Source organism: Tachypleus tridentatus, chromosome 4 (genome assembly GCF_004210375.1).
Source record: "Tachypleus tridentatus isolate NWPU-2018 chromosome 4, ASM421037v1, whole genome shotgun sequence".
Classification (NCBI taxonomy): domain Eukaryota; kingdom Metazoa; phylum Arthropoda; class Merostomata; order Xiphosura; family Limulidae; genus Tachypleus; species Tachypleus tridentatus.
The window spans coordinates 107,066,553-107,089,042 of record NC_134828.1 but is presented as its reverse complement, the minus strand read 5'-3'; the positions used below and the strand labels follow the sequence as shown (position 1 = coordinate 107,089,042).

The 22,490-nt window shown below is 35.0% G+C and overlaps 1 protein-coding gene across 2 annotated transcripts; it reads right to left on the bottom strand.

The window, feature by feature from the left end:
- Window positions 1-798: 798 nt before the first annotated feature.
- On the bottom strand, window positions 799-22,001 carry LOC143249848 (uncharacterized). Of its 2 annotated transcripts, none has more exons than XM_076500395.1 (4): window positions 21,703-22,001; window positions 14,330-14,525; window positions 7,590-7,803; window positions 799-4,457 (listed from the first exon to the last, which is right to left on the bottom strand). In XM_076500395.1, the coding sequence occupies exons 2-4, from the start codon at window positions 14,505-14,507 to the stop codon at window positions 4,433-4,435; spliced, it is 417 nt and encodes a 138-aa protein (XP_076356510.1). In that variant the 5' UTR covers window positions 14,508-14,525; window positions 21,703-22,001; the 3' UTR covers window positions 799-4,432. The 2 variants fall into 2 exon arrangements, with proteins under 2 accessions (XP_076356510.1, XP_076356511.1); XM_076500396.1 differs by having other exon boundaries at window positions 7,590-7,794.
- Window positions 22,002-22,490: the final 489 nt, after the last annotated feature.

Sequence of the window (22,490 nt, the reverse complement as noted above, 5' to 3'; positions counted from 1 at the left end):
CCTCCCAGTGGCACGGTGTTATGTCTGTTGGCTTACAATGCTACAATGCCCCTCGCTAATACAGCGGTAAGTCTACGGATTTACAACGCTAAAATCAGGGGTTCCATTACCCACGGTGGACTCAGCAGACAGCCTGATATGGCTTTGCTATATGAAAAAAACAAACACGCACAATGCTAGAAATTGAGTTTCGATACCCATTGTGGGCACAGCACAGATAACCCATTGTGATGCTTTGCGCTTAACTACAAACAAATATACTGTGTTAGTATTGTTCACTTTGCTGGTGGACAAATGTTATAGTCTCCACCTGCCACACACACACAGCGGCTCACAAATAACCTTGAGGACTTACAACTAGCTCAGGTTCGATAGCTGAGTTATTATAGAGTCCATTGTGACTTTATCACTTGACAATTAAAGTAGTAAACCTTTTTTGTTATTTAAAAAGATATGTCGATTCTTTTACTTCGGAAAACATTTTGTATAATTTATTCTCAGAATTAAGTCATAGTTTTTCGTTTGGTTTAATAAAACGGGGATTTTAAGGTGGAAACTTGTAATAGTTGGACAAACAATTAAATACAATTGCTTCGTTTTCTATGAAAAAACCATAAATGTTTAGTTAGAATATTTAATTCGCAGGCATGTTTCAGAACTTTTAAATAAATGTATTAAAACAACCAACATTATTTATTACTATGAGTCATGAACCATAAAAAAATACTAATTTATAATTAGTTGTCCTTGTAATTGCAAAATAATGGGATACTGACGAAATAAGTTAAAAACAGTATCGATGTTGTGGTAATCGACTTTTATTATACATAAAGGTGTGTTGTCAGTTGTCAGAACGTGTACTCGAAGACTGACTTAAACGTGGCAAACATGCACAAAAAGGCCAAACTTCGCAAACTGTTTTTGAACAAGGATTATCTTATTCAAGTTAAGATAAAAATGTTTGTTTAATAATTACTGTTAATTAAATTTTTATGGAAGTTCATTTCCATTTAACATCCATAATTTACAACAATAATTAAAGCATTATCGCTGACTCTTTTTGAAGTTATTTCATCTTTGTACTTAGGTTTCTAAACGTAAAAATAAAATTAGAATAGTTAAATAATGTAAGATATATTCACGGATATCTTGGTAAACATATCTGTCAATTAGCTTTAAGTAAACATGATTGATTTCTGACAAAGTTCATTTATGACAATACATTCGTTTTCAAATGTTACAAAAAATCAAAATCTAATTTCTTAAAAGATGCAGAGAGTAATAAATATTACAAAAATTTTATAAAAACAAAAACAAACATTTGTTTTATATTATTACACGACATCAGTAAAGAAAAATTAACTATTCAAATAAAACATTTAAACCTAAAAATCATTACAAAACCGTACTTTAGTACGACAGAATCTTGAAATGTCTGCAGGATATTCAGTCGAAAATTCAGGAAGTAATATATTTATTAGTAAGCAGACCATAAAGCACAAGTAAAATAAAATAATAGACCTCGTTTAATTAATGTAAGTTTAAGAGATTCTAAGTCGCGTTTTTCTACACAGAAAAATAATTCTGAAGAGGCATTAGAAATTCCCCTTTAAAAATTGTATCTCAGAATGGCTGGCATGGGTATAAACACTTTTGCTAATTGCCGAGCACATGTCTTAGGAACAAGAGTATAAACGGGTACGAGATTGTAGGGGGCGTTGCAGTTGGATGTAAAAACTAAACTAACAGCCACAACACCAACATAATTTATAAAATACAATGCAACAACTACCACGACTTCTATGTTGGAGAAACAAACAGAAAAAAATGGAAAATAGATTCAAAGAACACACAAAAAAACACCTTCACATGTTTTTAAACACTGCAAATCAAAACAAACACAACATAACCATAGAAAACATCCAGATACTGAGTAGGGAAACAAATATAAATAAACGCAAAATCAAAAAAGACTTACGTATACAACAACTCTTACCAAAATTAATATAAAGGAACACCTTTATACCTATACTAATTAATTACCTAACATCCAACTACAACGCCCCCTACAATCCCGTACCAGTTCATACTGTTGTCTCTAAGACATGTGCCCAACAACGGTCAGTTGCAAACTCTCTGTGTTAACCTAGGAAGGTCGAAACGTTGTTCTCTGCTTTATTAGTAAAAGTGTTAAACACATCATATCACCCGTTCTGAGATACGTTTACTTCAAGTGAGTTTCTCGTTATCACAGTAGTAACCCTCACCTTGTAAATACATATAAATTCGTTGAAAGGCGAACTTTCTTCATACTTAGAGTAGTACACCATAAAATACGCCAGAGATGCAATTTTATGGATAAATTAGGTTCATCAAAAACCGAAGTTTCTCGATGCAATACGGGGTTTTGTTTATATTTTAAATATTCTTTAAAAATATCACTCCGTATTTTAATTTTTATTAGCAACATCTATGTATTAATGAATACAATAAAAAACCTGGACTCAAAACTAGTATTTTCCTCTTCAGTAATAACTTCTTTTTCTTCCCAAAGTTGATATGTTTATTATATAAATGTAAAATTGAATCTGCAACTATTGTAAAAAATTTCATCTTTAAACCGCTAGACTTCTTGAAACTTTAAAGTATGTATGAAACAGAGGTTTCACTTTTGTTCCTTTTCTTCATAACAAACAAAGATGAATAGTTTCACGAAAATACGTTTTCAGTTAAAGTTAAAACCCTGAACTCTTATTTTTTATGTTCATAAAGTAAACAGGGTCTGTAGTCAAGATCATGAATTATTTGCTCTCACATCGAGGCCTAACACAACTTGTGTTTTAGTAACAAATCAAATTGGGTAATTAAGATGTTATTGTCATCAAACCAAACTCGATAATTAGAATATTGTTGTTGTCAAACCAAATTCGATAATTAGAATATTGTTGTTGTCAAACCAAACTCGATAATTAGAATATTGCTGTTGTCAAACCAAACTCGATAATTAGAATATTGCTGTTGTCAAACCAAACTCGATAATTAGGATGTTGCTGTTGTCAAACCAATCTCGATAATTAGAATATTGCTGTTGTCAAACCAATCTCGATAATTAGAATATTGCTGTTGTCAAACCAAACTCGATAATTAGAATATTGCTGTTGTCAAACCAAACTCGATACTTAGAATATTGTTGTTGTCAAACCAAACTCAGTAATTAGAATATTGTTGTTGTCAAACCAAACTCGATAATTAGAATATTGTTGTTGTCAAACCAAACTCGATAATTAGAATATTGTTGTTGTGAAACCAAACTCGATAATTAGAATATTGTTGTTGTCAAACCAAACTCGATAATTAGAATATTGTTGTTGTCAAACCAAACTTGATAATTAGAATATTGTGTTGTCAAACCAAACTCAGTAATTAGAATATTGTTGTTGTCAAACCAAACTCAGTAATTAGGATGTTGCTGTTGTCAAAACCAAATTCGATAATTAGCATGTTGCTGTTGTCAAACCAAACTCGATAATTAGAATATTGTTGTTGTCAAACCAAACTCAGTAATTAGGATGTTGCTGTTGTCAAAACCAAATTCGATAATTAGGATGTTGCTGTTGTCAAAACCAAATTCGATAATTAGGATGTTGCTGTTGTCAAAACCAAATTCGATAACTAGCATGTTGCTGTTGTCAAACCAAACTCAGTAATTAGGATGTTGCTGTTGTCAAACCAAATTCGATAATTAGAATATTGTTGTTGTCAAACCAAACTCAGTAATTGAGATGTTGTTGTTTTCAACGTCAAACTCGATAATTATGAGTTCATTTGTTGTTATCAAAGTGAGTTTGGTGACTGGGGTACTTTGTCGAGGGTTATTTGCGATAGCCATTGCTAATTTTGAGGTGTTATTCACCGACACTCACGGCAAATAGTAAGTTCCTCTAATCGAAGCATGGGATTTTCTCTTCACTCTTGTAACTCAAAAATTGCCTCAAAGTGCAGGGTATAATGGGTGGCGTTTTGCCCAAATAATTAAAATAATAGTTATTTTTATTACACACAGAGATGTAACTTTGACCGATGGTGATTAACCTCTAATGTTTATATTTAACTTCTAACATCTTAGTATTTTACAGGATCTTAACTAAAATAGGATTAAATAAGTATATATTATTCATATAAATTTTGCGCAAAGAATTAGGACTGTCGAACTCAAATATGATGTCACTGTAGAAAAAAATGAAAGCAAAAAAAAAAGGAATGGTTGATTGTTTGTTGTTTATCGGCGCAAAGTAACTAGACATGTGCGCCAAAAAAGAGAATAAATAACACTTGGCTGTAACCTCTTCGGCAAAAAATACTTTGAGCGGATACTTAAAGACATCATTCCGATATTTTCCTCTCCATTGGTTTGTGTAGACTCGATTTCACCTCAGGTCTCATCAGTCGTTTCTGGGCTAAAAATGAATAAAATAATTATAAACATCAGAGCTGATCTGGTATTTTACTGAAAACTGTTGAATGTAATTGTATGTTAAGAATTATGTTAAACTACGCTCAGGTCATGATAATTTATATAACTCAAATCGTAACTTACAGAACTTTGTCAAGAATCTATTACTTTTCAAAAGTTGGTACAATAAAAAACATTACAGAGCGGACTTATTAGCAGTTAACTTTTAATTAGGTTTCGAGTCCCATAAAGTGTAACCCATATCAATTAAATAAGTATTTTGATAAAACACTAATTAGAAGCCTTATAATAAATGCATAATATATTTAGGACATGAGCTTCATTTACCCATAAATAAAAGACCCGGCATGGCCAAGTGGGTTAAGGCATTCGACTCGTAATCTGAGGGTCACGGGTTCACATCCCGGTCGCACCGAACATGCTAGCCCTTTCAGCCGCGGGGGCGTTATAATGTACAATCAATCCCACTATTCGTTGGTAAACGAGTAGCCCAAGAGTTGGCGGTGAGTGGTGATGACTAGCTGCCTTCCCTCTAGTCTTAAACTGCTAAATTAACGTCAGCTAGCGCAGATAGCCTTCTAGTAGCTTTGAGCGAAATTCAAAACAAACCAAACTAAAGCTACAATAAGATTAAGAAATTGTCCAGAGTGGTTTAGCTCTAAATCTTAGCTCTTATAACGCTAAATAATCGGATTTTACACACACACAAATCTAGAACTGTATTATAAGTATCGTGTTCCCCAGTGGGACGTCTGCAAACATATACCTCTAAAAATCTTATATCAGTACCTATGGGGATCAGAGAATTGACCGTGGAGCGTTGCGCTTAACAACAAACGAACGCTATGTTTCCGTATTCAGACTTGTGAGCGACTTACGTCGATACGGAGTAGAAAGTTTTAAAATAAGAGCTTTGAAGTCAAAATTTCGTGTTGTGCGTTATTATCTTATAGTCTTAGTTTTCTTTGGAACCATAACCTTGAAATAATGATACGAAAACAAAATAGGACACATTTCATACAATTAAGGGAGGGCTGAACTAAGTACGTTAAAAACAAATTAGTATTTCCAGTTTTCTAACTCAACAGCACCTTGTGCGCACGTGGGCTAAACAGCTAGCCAGTTTGTTTGGAATTTCGCGCGAAGCTACTCGAGGGCTATCTGCGCTAGCCGTCCCTAATTAAACAGTGTAAGACTAGAGGAAAGGCTGCTAGTCATCACCACCCACCGCTAACTCCTAGGCTACTCTTTCACCAATGAATAGTGGAATTGACCATCACATTATAATGCTCCCACAGCTGAAAAGGGCGAGCATGTTTGGTGTGTCTGAGATTGGAACCCGCGACCCTCGGATTACGAGTCGAACGCCTTAACCCATCTGGCCATGCCGGGCCTCTAGCCAGTTCAGAGACTCCTATAGGATCTAAATATAGTCGGCATGAACAGACAACGAGCTTATAGGCAAGAAATTATTATAAACTTTCATATAGAATTTCTTAATTTATCTTCCACACATTTACTTTCCTTTATTTAAAAAAAAATAAAAACATACCTTTCCCAAACTTATCCATCTGCATCTCTTTTAACTTCCCGCTTTCAAAATCCTTGAGGGTCAGATGAATAGGATGGCTCGTAATCTGAGTGATGGTTAATCCCACTATTCGTTGGTAAAAGAGTATCCCAAGAGTTGGCGGTGGGTGTTGATGACTATCTGCCTTCCCTCTAGTCTGACACTGCTAAATTAGGAACGGCTAGCGCAGATAGCCCTCGAGTAGCTTTGCGCGAAATTCAAAACAAACCGTAAGGACAAAGATAACTTTATCATACGGTCAATTTTAGAGAGACAGCTGACGCATAATATTCTATTAGATAACAGGCCTAAAACCGTATAGGAAAAGTCTTCAAGTTTCGAGAAAACTTTGTACAAAGTATGATTCTTCCAGGGTATAGTAGAATTTGACATATACATCCCATTACACTGTATAGCGTCCCCTACTGGAACAATGGTAAGTCTTCTGCTTTACAACGCTAAAATCAGAGGTTCGATTCCCCTACGTAAACACAGCAAATAGCCCGATGTGATTTTGCTATAACAAAAACACACACACACAGTTTATAGAAGAGGTAACATAAACCTCAAAAAGATACGATAGAAAATATGTCAGTCACACTGGATCCCAAATAAAAAATAAAATACTCCACTGGATATTATAAAATAAACAAAGCTCCACTAGATGTGATATAAAAAGATAAAATATACATGTCCCTTCAAAAATGAAAAATTAATAAATTCCAATACAAATTACAACATGGTTCGTACAAATCATATTAAAACGGATATAAAGATTCATCTTAACTCTATCAGATGTAATAGAAATAATCACAAAACCCATTAGACCCGATAAAAAGAACCACATAAACCCTATAAAACCCACCAGAAACAGTGGAAGGTATATTATAAATTCTTTTAAATCTGTTTGTTTTGAATTAAACACAAAGCTACACAATGGGCTCTCTGTGCTCTGCCCGCCACGGGTATCAAAATCCGGTTTTTAGCCGTGTGAGTCCACTGTGCCACTAGAAGGCTATTAAATCGGTTATAATGATTATATAAACTGTACTGTACGCCCCATACAGTAGCGTACAGGCCCTACTGTAACAAAAGTCACATAAATCTCACCAAACATGAAACCCAAGTTCGAACTAGCTCTACAATAGTAGAACAGATCTTAAGTTCCATTACTTCTAATAGAAGTAAATGTAGTTATTAACACAAAGATTTATTAACAGCGATAACATATCCCTCTTACACTGATAGAAATCGCCTAAGACTAATAAGTCTGATAAAAAATAAGTCATATAAATCTCACTAGCTTCGAAAAGTTTGGATAAACAAATCCAGTAGCTCTGATAATCATATGCATGTTTAAAAAAACCCAACCTTGTGTAATTTATAGGAATATTATATATTCTTCAAATTATAAAATCAACTGGAAAGATAGTTTTAGTAGAGGTTAACACCCTGTATACATTGTATAGACTAAACAGAGCAATAATAGATTACACCTATTGGTAAATACGCTACATATGTGTTTTTACACAGCGATTTACTTACTTGTATTTGAAGTGGAACTCTCTACTAATCTTCCTTAGTTTTCTGCCTGCTGCCTTTAAACTTTCAGTTGAAGCTCTCCTGTTCTCTTCTCTAGCCGTGGCTGAATCATCTTGACGAGACTGACCGAGATCTGTTGAAGTCCTTGTATCAGCACATTCACACGAAGTGCGTCTCTTGCTGTTTTCACGTTTCTCGTTCTCGTCAACTAAAACACCTGAACCATTGATTTCAAGTTATATTCAAAACAACGAGAAACACCTCACCAATTGATTTCAAGTTGTATTCTTTATTGAAGAAAAGTTGACTGTTTGAAAAATTGTAATCATTTTGGTCAGCTTCCGGTCAGTTACAACCTGACGATGACCGAAGAAGGTCGAAACGTTGTTCGCTCTTCTATGTAACTCAGCAAACAGCCGTTTTTGCATAACCAAGTTGACTGTTTTCCATTGTTTGACAATCGACCATTTGAACTTTTGGGGACAGGTAATGTTTTTTTTGTTGTTGTTGTTGTTCAATCACAAATAATGACGGATTTTTTTCTCGTGGGTTTATTAAAATACTTATATATATATATACGTTATCTACAACACATGTCCACCCTAACTACAGACAACTTCAGGTTGTTTACTATTTGTCAACAGAAACTATTAAGCAGCTGTTACGTGTAGTCTGCTGGTTGATTATTGTGTAGATTTCACAGTGAAAATATATTAATATGTTGGTTGAGCGTTCCCTCAACCTTATAGCGGAAATTTATTAAAGCGCTGAAAGTGTCGAATTACAACTAATCTGTTACAAGTGGTCTGAGTATGTTAACATATCTAAAATGACTAAGTAATTGTTATATGTTAGTTGAATCTCTTGGTTGAATGTCACGCAGACCTGACAATGTAACTGTATTTATATTTTAAAAATACTGAGTAACAATTACAGGTAATATGTTGGTTGAATCTCTTGGTTGAATGTCACGCAGACCTGACAATGTAACTGTATTTATATTTTAAAAATACTGAGTAACAATTACAGGTAATATGTTGGTTGAATCTCTTGGTTGAATGTCACGCAGACCTGACAATGTAACTGTATTTATATTTTAAAATACTGAGTAACAATTACAGGTAATATGTTGGTTGAATCTCTTGGTTGAATGTCACGCAGACCTGACAATGTAACTGTATTTATATTTTAAAAATACTGAGTAACAATTACAGGTAATATGTTGGTTGAATTTCGCGTATATTTGTCAATATAAATACATCAAGACTTTGAAAGTGGTAAATAAAAGCTACCATCTAATGTATGGACGAAACGTTGCGTGAAATGAAAGGATATGAAATTCATTTTATCTTATTATAACTTCAAATATTATCATATTAACAACAACTCTGAAGTTCCTTTATCAACTACATCCAAGGAAATATCAGTTGTTTCGAAAGCGGTCAGGTTCACATCGTGGTCGAGACATGTTACGGAACACAACAATGTAGTAGCACGTGATACCAAAATATCACAATAGTTTATCTGAACACGTTCTTCCTACTGACAGTGACGTTATAGTTGCAGATGTACTAAACAATACAGGTATTTTTAACACAAAATACCTCGACATTGTATTGTACTAATGGCTAAACTTTGATCAACATTAAAGTAAGGTTAGGAGGGACAACTGAAACCATTATTCACCGAGGTAGTAATACTGTTTGTTTGTTTGTTTTGAATTTCGCACAAAGCTACTCGAGGGCTATCTGTGCTAGCCGTCCCTAATTTAGCAGTGTAAGACTAGAGGGAAGGCAGCTAGTCATCACCATCCACCGCCAACTCTTGGGCTACTCTTTTACCAACGAATAGTGGGATTGACCGTAACATTATACACCCCCACGGCTGGGAGGGCGAGCATGTTTAGCGCGACGCGGGCGCGAACCCGCGACCCTCGGATTACGAGTCGCACGCCTTACGCGCTTGGCCATGCCGGGCCTGTAGTAATACTGAATATTTTACTTTGTTCTGTTTAAGTATAGTCCGGCATGGCCAAGCGTGTTAAGGTGTGCGACTCGTAATCTGAGGGTCGTGGGTTCGCATCCCCGTCGCGCCAAACATGCTCGCCCTTTCAGCAATGTGGGCGTTATAATGTGACAGTCAATCCCACTATTCGGTGGTAAAAGAGTAGCCCAAGAGTTGGCGGTTGGTGGTGATGACAAGCTGTCTTCCCTCTAGTCTTACACTACTAAACTAGAGAGGGTTAGCGCAGATAGCCCTTTAGTAGCTTTGTGCGAAATTAAAAAAACAAACAAACTGATTAAGTATTCACTTAATCTGAAAATCAACCATATAATCACACAGTATTATTAATGTCTAGCTTCCTTCTTCATCACTGTAATCTTACTAAAAAACAGTTTCTGTGTGATATAAAGTAAGCTTGATTTGTGAACTTATTTTTAAGAAATCACATTGCTTACTAATAAACATCAGATAAGCTATATTAAACTAAATAATTTGATAGGAGGGCAAGACACAAAGAGCGGTATACACTGAAAGCCTATGTATTAATTCAACTTGTACCTTCGTGTTTATGTTACAACGCTAAAATCAGGGGTTCGATTCCCCTCGACGGGCTCAGCAGATAGTCCAATATGGTTTTGTTATAATAAAAAACACACACAGTCGTGTTTACGTTAACTTCTCCTACATCGTTGGAACTAGCAGGATCAGACTTGGAAGACGGATTTCAAGGTGGGCTAAACCCCTCCAACCCCTCCCCCTGAAAGATCATTCACGGTAGGTTTTCAGACTCAGGTGTTCGTGGCTTTCCCCGGGATCACAAGAGCGCCATGTTAAAATGTTTTTGGTATGCCCTTTTTCACGAGCTTGTATGACCACACGTGCTCAGGTATCACGAGAGGGCGCTCCATTGGAGTAGAAGTGATTAAAGATAATTAAGGTTTATCGGTTTACTACGAACCATAAAGAAAGGGGAGATTATAATGTAACAGTTCTAGTAATCATTAATAAATCTAAACCACCTTAAAGTACGGACGCTTTCCATCAGGCGAGAGAAAACAAGCAAATATTAGTGTATGCTAAAGATCTACAGTGTAACAAATCTAATGGTGAATGTGAATAAAAACAGATAGTTTATGACCAATAGATTAAAACGCTAAGTTGAATGCGATGAGTTGTCAACCAGCAATGGCAGATGGCGTGCGTAATTAATTGTTTGTTTGTTTGTTTTTTGGAATTTCGCACAAAGCTACTCGAGGGCTATCTGTTCTAGCCGTCCCTAATTTAGCAGTGTAAGACCAGAGGGAAGGCAGCTAGTCATCACCACCCACCGCCAACTCTTGGGCTACTCTTTTACCAACGAATAGTGGGATTGACCGTCACATTATAACGCCCCCACGGCTGGGAGGGCGAGCATGTTTGGCGTGACTCGGGCGCGAACCCGCGACCCTCAGATTACGAAGCGCACGCCTTAACGCGCTAGGCCATGCCAGGCCACGTAATTAATTAATTCAGTCCGTAAGTGATAAAAAATGACAATAAATTAAAATAGATAAAGAATATGATAAATTAAAAATATATTCATAGAAAATAGTGTATTTTCTTCATATCGATCCAGTGTATTACAGTGATGTTTATGTTTTCTGAATTATATATTCGAATATGAGACAATAAATATCTCAAGTTGTTTTTAATTCATATTATGTGATAGAATTTATTCAAAATATGGGGCCTAACGAATTTTTATTTTGGAATAAATATATATCCACAAATAGTTTTTATTATGGGAGAGCGTCTCTCACTATTTTTCGGGCAATATGTCAAAACAAAAGGCATTAGTGTTTTGTACCAATGTCAGTATCTTTCCTTGGTAGTATGTGTTATAACATATAAAATCCTTTCACACGAGTTTGATAAAGTTTTGATAGAAGCTTTCAGCTTTCAAGAAATCTGACATCTATGCAACTTTCTGAGCAAAGGCGATCTCAAAATTACATAAACGACGAACGCGCTTAAACTGTGATTTGGTGAGCCTAAGGAAAGCAACTCGAGGGCTAGTTGTCCCTAACTTACACTGTTTATTTGTAGCTAAGCACAAAGCTACATAATGGGCTCTCTGTGTTCTGCCCGCAACGGGTATCAAAACCCGTTTTCAGGGCTAAAATCTTCAGACACACAGCTGTGCCACTAGAGGGCCCTAATTTAGAAGTGATAGAGAAGAGTATGTGTGTGTGTCTGTGATTTTTTTTCTTGTAGCAAAACCACATGGGGCTATCTGCTGTGTCTACTGACTGAAATTAAACCGCTGATTTTAGCGTTTTGAATCCGCAGACTTACTGCTGTGTACCAGCCAGGGATTAGTGTAGAGAGAATCTACCAAATCCCAAATTTTTTAAAAAATATTGTTTCCAAAAATGTATGTATATATATATATATATATATATTCGAAGGTTTTTAAAAAGTCTCACACTTGTTAAAGTAAAAATACGTTAGACGTGTTATTAACAATTATAAATTCTTATCCCGTACATATCTTTTATTGTATTTTGCTGTTATTTCAAATCTTCAACACCATAATGTTTGGAAGTTAAAGTACCAACTAAATCAGCTATTTCTATGTATTCGTTTAGTTCTTCAAATGCAAGTCAAACGTAAAAGTTTGTGTAAAAACGACAAGAAGCTGATAAAAAACTTATATTTAGTTGTCACTTGAATACGTATATATACATATTGCTTTCTTATAATGAAAAATCTGAACACTAATTTTCTGTTTAAATTAAAATATACATAGCTGAAGTGAAAAATAGCCTAATTAAATATATTGTGATAATGCATAAGTTTTGTTTGTTTTGTTTACGATGTTTAATTTTGAACTTTAGTCCCAATTTTTTTTTGTTAGTAATTAAGCACAAAGCAACATAATGGGCTATCTGTGTTCTACCGACCACGGGTATCGAAACCCGCTTTCTATCGTAGTTAGTCCGTATATACACCGCTGGAACGGCATGGCCAGGCGAGTTAAGGCGTTCGACTCGTAATCTAAGGGTAGCGGATTCGAATCCCGGTTGCACCAAACATGCTCGCCCTTTCAGCTGTGGGGGCGTTATAATGTGATGGTCAATCCCACTATTCGTTGGTAAAAGAGTAGCCCAAGAGTTGGCAGTGGGTGGTGATGACTAGCTGCCTTCCATCTAGTCTTACAGTACTAAATTAGGGACGGCTAGCGCAGATAGTCCCTCGTGTAGCTTTGCGCGAAATTCAAAAAGAAACAAACAATGGAAGGCCTAGTCAAAAGACTGAAGTGAGGTATGTTACAGGTAAATATGGTGTACAAGACGAAGTACGCATATATCATGTAATGAGTATAACAGTTTTACCATTGTACATTTAATTTTAGTTTATACGTTTTCTTTTGCACAGGTTTCTTTTTTGCCTATGACTCATCTTGTTGGCTGTGTACTGCGCAAACCCCGCCTTCGAAATTTGTGATTGAGTGTAAGTATCAACAATACTTGTTTTACAAAAACGCTAGTGTGCTCGATCATTGTTGAATGTTCTAGAATTTCGCGTGATTGATATATAAAAAAAAACCGACGCGCCGAGAGACAGATATATTATTATTTTTTATTCAGCTACAGTCAGTTGTATGTCTCGGAAGCTATAATTGTGAGTGACGTCTATTAATCGGAAAACTACAGAATTTGACCAGGAACGTTTATAGATGTCGAACATGATAAACCGCTCGACTTCTGTGAATTACTTCGGATATCAACTCAGAATTAATTTATTTATCGTGGGGCTGGATGATCGATAAATTATTGAGTTCTAGACCGGATATAAAACTCATTATAGTTTGTAAGTTTGTAGAACTGTTGTATATGAATTATCATTTCTAATAACTGTTGGTGATAACCATTATTATAAATTGTATTGTTTTTATGTTTGTACAGTAAAATATATTTGTGTTGAAAAAAGAAATTTTGTGTACCAATCTTGTTGGAAAGCAACATAAATGTGATACATATTAATATTTAATTTACTTTCAAATCCAAATTCAATTTCTGGTTATTTGAAATAGTAATACATTAACATACGTAATATAATAAACTGGAGACTCGTCCGAAATCGATTATAGTACGTAACATGAGTATATGAATTTGTCAGATGGGTACCCTTATTTTCAGCGGTGTTTTCGGCTTTACCCTTAACGACGTTACTGCGCTGATAAATATCAGTTAGCCTAGAACAATACATTAAGAACTATACAAGTTACAGATTCTGATGTAATTAAAACATTATAAGCTTCTGCATGAATTATAAGTATAATTTTAACGTGTGTAAATCGGTATATAATTTAATGAATTTAACTAACATAATATATTTTTAAAATGTGTATCATTAAACCTGTTACCGTGAAACATTAGTTTGGTTTTCTCAATTTAAAAAAAACAACAACAAAAAAAAAACGTGCAGCTTGATGATACGTACAAACTTATGACTGGTTTTATTTTCAACACTTATGTCTGTCTATTTACTTATAACCATTCCAACGTGTATAACCTTATGATAACTCCATCATTACACTGATCTTAAGGCACAGATTTATTAACAGACTTGAAAACACATTTAGAAATTGAGATAGTATTAATATTAACTATGTTTGACATTTTACGTAAGATTTGAGATAAAAAAAAATTGAAGGACACTTGTAGTTAATAAGACGTAAGAAATAGTAATCTTACTATAATATTCATCGCAGTGAGCATATAGACGTTCCATTTCCGACTTTGTAAGAATCGTTGTGGCTGCCGCTGAAGCTTTACGTTGACGAGATGATAAAACGAAGTCTTCACTTAACGAAGACTGGGGCAGGTCCTCATTGAGGCGTTCTTCAACAAGATGCGATGGTTGTTTCTGCATTTTCAAAACTAAAATCACCTAAAACAAACGATGAGACGAATTACTCTTTTCTTTTCTTATAAAATAAAAATTATATTAACATTTCTACTACTTTTAACAAATTAGATATAACAGTTACAGTAAAGGTACGGCTGAATTTTGTTACTTGAACATAAACAAATATACTGTCAGTTTTACTAATATTTTAAACAAATGTTTAAGGATCGTAAACAAAAGATCAAAGCTGTTAAACTTTATGTAAAAGTTATAGCCAAACAAATATTTCAGAATATTTTTGGTTGATTAAAACGTATTTAGTTAAAATCATAGAAGTTAACTTCAGAGTTTCACTCCGATAAAGAGGAACATGTTTCTCGCAATAAACATGCAAGTAAGAAATTTTTTAAAATGTGAAATTAAAGGCTACAGGAGCAAACCAAAGAAATTTAAGTAAATGTGTAATTGAAGGCTACAGGAGCAAACCCAAGAAATTTAAGTAAATGTGTAATTGAAGGCTGCAGGAGCAAACCCAAGAAATTTAAAAAAATACGTAATTGAAGGATACAGGAGCAAACCCGAGAAATTTAAAAAAATACGTAATTGAAGGATACAGGAGCAAACCAAAGAAATTAAAAAAAATGTGTAATTGAAAGCTACAGGAGCAAACCCAAGAAATTTAAATAAATGTGTAATTGAAGGCTGCAGGAGCAAACCCAAGAAATTTAAAAAAATACGTAATTGAAGGATACAGGAGCAAACCCAAGAAATTTAAAAAAATACGTAATTGAAGGATACAGGAGCAAACCAAAGAAATTAAAAAAAATGTGTAATTGAAGGCTACAGGAGCAAACCCAAGAAATTTAAATAAATGTGTAATTGAAGGCTGCAGGAGCAAACCCAAGAAATTTAAAAAAATATGTAATTGAAGGATACAGGAGCAAACCCAAGAAATTTAAAAAAATACGTAATTGAAGGATACAGGAGCAAACCAAAGAAATTAAAAAAATGTGTAATTGAAGGCTACAGGAGAAAACCCAAGAAATTTAAATAAATGTGTAATTGAAGGCTGCAGGAGCAAACCCAAGAAATTTAAAAAAATACGTAATTGAAGGATACAGGAGCAAACCCAAGAAATTTAAAAGCTAAGGTCGGCTGTGAGTTAACACCCTTGTTATAAAAACATGTTAATTACAAATAGATCTGAAATATTTCAGGCTGTAATGGACAAATTAAGAGGAATTTTAAAAACACACACGAAGTTAACCTCTTTATATACTAGTTTTTAAGCCTATTGGCTTCCCAGTATAGTAGTATTATATGTAGTCCAATAGTGGTTTCATTAACTATTGGCTTCCCAATATAGCAGTATTAACAAAGATATCAGATTTAGTGTATTGTATACAAAGTTTATCTAAGAACTGCGTCGTTGTTATCTTCACAATTGCTGATTTTTCAGTGAATGTCATCTGTGGATACATATTAGAAAAAGCACTACCTACTGAACATAGAGTTAAGTTCATGTTCTTTGAATGTATGTTTACCTGGAATAGCAGACGATACTTTTTGTTGTTATTCCACAAAAGTTAATCTTGGTAGAAAAAAGAAAAAATGGTAACACCATATTTCTTTCATCGAATATCCCAATTACTTAAATACAAACCTTACTTATATACTATTTTGATGAAGGACTAGGTTTAGTTATTTTGTTCCTAGTAGAGCTCTACTCTTCCACTATTACTATTTGTAAATACACACATAAACTGCTGGCCAGAGTTTTAAGGCCAATAACATAGACAAATATGCATTTTGCATTGTTAGACTCAACAACTTATTTGAGTAGAGCTTCGAAAGATGAAAATAAGAAAAGGGAAAATAAAAAAATGTGAACACTATGAAATTAGCCTAAATACTAGCTGGTCAAAAGTTTAAGACCATACTGAAACGAAGCGTTAATCGGTAAACACGTAACGAAAATTAGTCATTTTTGTTCAAGCATTAGCGTTATCAACATCTCCCACTGACATCTTCTGTGTTACATTGGGTAAAAACATGGCAAAGGTTAAAAAGTTGACAGAGTTTGAACGTGGCAAAATTGTCGAGCTGCAAAAGCAAGATCTCTCTCAACGTGCCATCACTGATGAGATTGGGCGCAGTAAAACTGTTGTTGCAAATTTCTTAAAAGACCCTGGGGGATACGGAACGAGAATTTCAAGTGGTCGGCCCAAGAAAATTTCGCCGGCGTTGAGCAGGAGGATTCGACGGGTTGTCCGGCAAGACACCAGCCGATTGTCGAACCAGATTAAGATCCTTACAGACGCAGAACGCAGCTCAAAAACAATAAGAAGACATCTACGAAAGAAAGGCTTTGAAAACCGTAAACGTCTTCATAGGCCACGCCTCCTTCTACACCACGAAACAGCTCGGTTAAACTTTGCTGAGAAACACCAAACATAGGACGTAGAAAAATGGACGAAGGTTTTGTTATCTGATGAGAAAAATTTAATCTGAATAGTCTAGATGGTTTCCATACGATAAGGATATCCCACCGGAGACATTTTCTACACGACACAGTGGAGGAGGTTCCATCATGATCTGGGGTGTTTTCTCCTTCCATGGAACAATGGAGCTTCAGGTTATAATGGGGAGTCAAACAGCAGCTGGCTACATTGGCATGTTGGAGAGAGCATCCTTATTGACTGGAGGCCCTCGCTTGTTTGGAAATGACTGGATTTTTCAGTAGGACAACGCTGCAAGCTACAATACCCGCAGTACAAAGGACTTTTTCGTGGCGAATAACGTGATTCTTTTGGACCATCTAGCGTGTTCGCCCGAACTGAACCCAATTGAAAATGTTTGGGGTTGGATGGCAAGGGAAGTCTGTAGAAATGGACGTCAATTCCAAACAGTGAATGATCTTCGTGAAGTCATCTTCACTACTTGGAATAACATTCCAGCCAGCCTTCTACAAACGCTTATATTGACCATGTCAAAGCGAATGTTTGAAGTTATTCGCAATGGCGGCCGTGTAACTCACTAATGAGACTTCTTGTTGGGCATTTCCTACCCTGTTTAGGACTTCTTTTTGGTATGGTCTTAAACTTTTGACCAGCTAGTATTTAGGCTAATTTCATAGTGTTCATATATTCCCCATTAAATGCTAAAAGAGTTTTTTTTTTCTCTTTTTTTATTTTCATCTTTTGAAGCTCTACTGAAATAAGTGGTTGAGTCTAACAACGCAAAATGCATATTTTTTCTTTATGCTCATTGGCCTTAAGATTTTGGCCAGCAGTGTATATGTATTTCACCTGATTGATTTGTTTGTTTGCTTTTAAGTAAAGGCCCGACATAGCCAGGTGGTTAAGGCACTCGACTTGTAAACTGAGCGTCGCGGTTTTTATCCCCGTCACACCAAACATGCTTGCCATTTCAGTTGTAGGGGCGTCATAAGGTAACGGTCACTCTCACTATTCGTTGGTAAAAGAGTAGCCCAAGAGTTGGCGGTGGGTAGTGACGATTAGCTGCCTTCCTTCTTGTCGTACACTGCTAACTTAGGGACAGCTAGCGCAGATAGCCCTCGTGTAGCTTTGCGCGAAATATAAAACAAACAATGTTTCAGAGTAAAACCACATTGTGCTGTCTGCTATGACCACCACGGGAAATGGAACCACAGATATTAGCGTTGTAAGTCCGTACATTTACCGATATCTCACCGGGGACAAATGAACTTAACGAAATGCCTCACTGTTTAAATGTAGAATACCTTGGTTTTCTTCGTCTTTTTCCAGCTAGAAAGGTACCCTTCTTTAAGGTCTAGTTTATGGCTCAACGATAAATCTAAGGGCTTATGAAGTTAAAACTCGGTTTTAATAGCCCATTGTGTAACTTTGTGCTTAATTAACAACAACAAAACAAAGCAATCCTTGAACATATTGGAAGCTTCCTCTATATTTCACGTGATTACATTACAGTGTGTATGTGCCTATGTTCCAAGTCTCGAAGTAACATACGTTATTTGAATACGTTAAAAGATACACATTAATATTTAAAATAAAATTATCCATACACGACTGGTACGTAGCTGGCCTAACTAGTGAGGACCAACCTGGCTTAATGTTATCAATCTCTATAAGAACGAACGTCTAGTGATTATACCAGTCTTGAATATTTCACAAACGGACGTCAAGTGATTATACCAGTCTTGAATATTTTACAAACGGACGTCAAATGATTATTCCAGTCTTAACTATTTTACAAACGTGCGTCAAGTGATTATACCAGTCTTAAATATTTACAGTTGCATATAAAATTCGATGTTCCTACACTGGTATTGATAATTATGAACATGGAAAACATACGTGAAGCTCCGTGTGCTGAACATAGTCTAATGTTATGAATAATTAACCATTACATTGTTGGTTTCTAGCAATATAAGTACTCAGACATGCCGCTGTGTCACTGGGTTACCATTGGATCTTCTACAATGATTCACCCAATGTCGAGTTTCCTAAGTCATTTTGTTTATAGTTCCTTCTGATGAAAACATAACAACTTCACTCTTACTGTTACTACTACGACCACTACAGTTGTATTAGGTTGTTCAACACGAAAGTGTTGGGATGTGTATAACATTTTAATAGCGAAGAATAATTAGACATGACCTGATATTTACTAGAACATTCGTAACAGTGAAAGATAATACTATGTAACACAAATTTTGTTTCTGGATAGTATGTGTTATTTCTTAATTGCTTATGTTGTAAAAGTACAGAAAATGACCATTATTCCCTTCAAACTTTGCTTTTGTGACCTGGATAATGACATTTAGAAATTAACCTATTTTCTATGTAAAAACGATTTGCACATTTTCATTTGCATAAGGTCTGAATAAAACAACATATGAATCAAGATTTACATGTATTTATACTAAAGTTATACAAAAATGTTTAGAAGTGAGTATTTTTTCGAGATTTGCGACCGTAATGTAAATTACTTTCACTTATCAGCCCCTAAATATAGTCTCCCATCATGTTTTCGTTATACGCTCCCAGGTCACAAAAGCAAAGTTTGAAGAGAAAAATAGGTTTTTTCATTTACTTTAGGCATAAGTAATTGGGAAATAACATTTTCTGCCTAGGAACAAGAAAAAGTGAACATTTTTTTACATAGTGTATTCACTAGCACATATATAACAGTAAAGGATAATCAGACATACCCCAGAATTCACTAGCACATATATAAAAGTAAAGGATAATCAGACATACGCCCTAGAATTCACTAGCACATATATAACAGTAAAGGATAATCAGACATACCCCAGAATTCACTAGCACATATATAAAAGTAAAGGATAATCAGACATACGCCCTAGAATTCACTAGCACATATATAACAGTAAAGGATAATCAGACATACCCCAGAATTCACTAGCACATATATAACAGTAAAGGATAATCAGACATACGCCCAAGAATTCACTAGCACATATATAACAGTAAAGAATAATCAGACATACCCTAGAATTCACTAGCACATATATAACAGTAAAGGATAATCAGACATACCCCAGAATTCACTAGCACATATATAACAGTAAAGAATAATCAGACATACCCCAGAATTCACTAGCACATATATAACAGTAACGATAATCAGACATACCCCAGAATTCACTAGCACATATATAACAGTAAAGGATAATCAGACATACCCCAGAATTCACTAGCACATATATAACAGTAAAGGATAATCAGACATACCCCAGAATTCACTAGCACATATATAACAGTAACGATAATCAGACATACCCCAGAATTCACTAGCACATATATAACAGTAAAGGATAATCAGACATACCCCAGAATTCACTAGCACATATATAACAGTAAAGGATAATCAGACATACCCCAGAATTCACTAGCACATATATAACAGTAAAGGATAATCAGACATACCCCAGAATTCACTAGCACATATATAACAGTAAAGGATAATCAGACATACCCCAGAATTCACTAGCACATATATAACAGTAAAGGATAATCAGACATACCCCAGAATTCACTAGCACATATATAACAGTAAAGGATAATCAGACATACCCCAGAATTCACTAGCACATATATAACAGTAAAGGATAATCAGACATACCCCAGAATTCACTAGCACATATATAACAGTAAAGAATAATCAGACATACCCCAGAATTCACTAGCACATATATAACAGTAAAGGATAATCAGACATACCCCAGAATTCACTAGCACATATATAACAGTAAAGGATAATCAGACATACCCCAGAATTCACTAGCACATATATAACAGTAAAGAATAATCAGACATACCCTAGAATTCACTAGCACATATATAACAGTAACGATAATCAGACATACCCCAGAATTCACTAGCACACATATAACAGAACAGTATTTGTTAAAAACCCTCCTCCGCAGCGCTCAACGAAAAGTCGGGTCTGAAGACTCATTACGCTAAAAACCAGGTTTCGATACCCTTGATTGACACGGTACAGGTGGTTCATTGTTAACGCTTAACGCGAAACAAACAACAAACAAAACTGTTAGAGAAAAGCGAAACCCTCTTAAACTATAAAACTTTGCGCCCAAACAGAAATAAATATTGTAACAATACTGAAACGTCAACTCGTATAATTCCGCAGAAAGCCTGTGGATAAAAAATGCCTAGTCAGAAAAAATAAATAAAAACATTTGAAATGTCAGAGATGTTACTATAGGTCAAAAAATTGTCTTCTTTACGACAGTGCGATATGTGTATATAGAGACCTAAATGTATATATATGTGTGTAAAGATGTTAAGAAATGTTCAGTTTACTTGACAAAGAAGACAGCTGTCATTGGAACATTAACTTATTTGTTAAACTTATATACATATAAGTGTTTATAGTTTCGTAACAAAACTAAACATGACAGTTTCTATTAGTTTCGAATTTTTTTTAATAAGCTCATAGTTGCACTTTGAGTCGTCTACGCTCTGCCCACTGCAGAGATCGAACTCCGAATTTCAGCGTTAAGCGTTCAATCTCACAGCTGAATCGCTGGAGAGGATGTGATCTTTACGAGTGTTTTAACCCATTTAGTGGAGTCCAATCAAAGCTAGATATTTCTGGTGTCTTTGGTTATGTTCGCACAACTTATGTAAAGAAAACAACACTGATTTTTTTTAGACAAATATATACTTACGTTAAATCACGGCGATTCGTTTTTCAGAAACAAAACTAACATTATTTTACGAAACAGTCAACTAACAGAGGCCTAATAAGGTACCGTTACCAATTTTCACACTTCTAATAATAATAAAACGAGGAAAAAAAGAATCCCACTTCCTTTTTTAGCAGCTACGTATTAGTTCGAAACGTAACTCGGTGCGCTGTCAGACAAGTTTATAGCTGATTGGAGTTATAATCAATCCAACAGCTTTAAAATCATTTAGGAGAATAATAGAAATGGAAGTGACGTTCAGTTGATTGGTCATGATTATAAATACGTAGATCAAAGACCGAATTACAGACTATTGTTCTCTTATGAGTTATAATAAATACTATTTGATCACTGTATACGTAGCTCTTCAACCTTTGAACTATACGCTGTTCTCAGAGATAAACACGTAAACCTGCAATTTTTGTTTTCCTTTCGTTTGGCCTTAAATAAAGAGAAAGCTTAGATTTTTTTAATATGATGTATTTGATGTGCTTTTGAACAGAAACTGACAAAAACCGTTTTTATGGCATCATAAAGAATTCATAAGCTGACCTTACTTGTTTTATTTGAGACCTCAGTCTGTGTATAATTACACTGAAATTATACAGCCTTGCTGACAGTATAAACTAACTCTTTGATAACTTCAAGACAAGAATGCGGTATTCAGATCTATATCAAAATAATAACTGTAGGCGATAACTAATCAGTTCAGTGTTAGCTAGTAAAGCTGTGACCGAAGTGACTTTCAATAACTTTATAGATGCGATCTC

Bases quoted from the DNA above. Each gene is read 5' to 3' on its own strand.
- LOC143249848 (XM_076500395.1), bottom strand. From the start codon at position 14,507: ATGCAGAAACAACCATCGCATCTTGTTGAAGAACGCCTCAATGAGGAC. The intron at 7,804-14,329 runs GTAAGATTACTA...TCAATGGTTCAG, and splicing joins TCACTGCGATGAATATTATA to GTGTTTTAGTTGACGAGAAC. The intron at 4,458-7,589 runs GTAAGTAAATCG...ATTCATTTTTAG, and splicing joins GAGTTCCACTTCAAATACAA to CCCAGAAACGACTGATGAGA.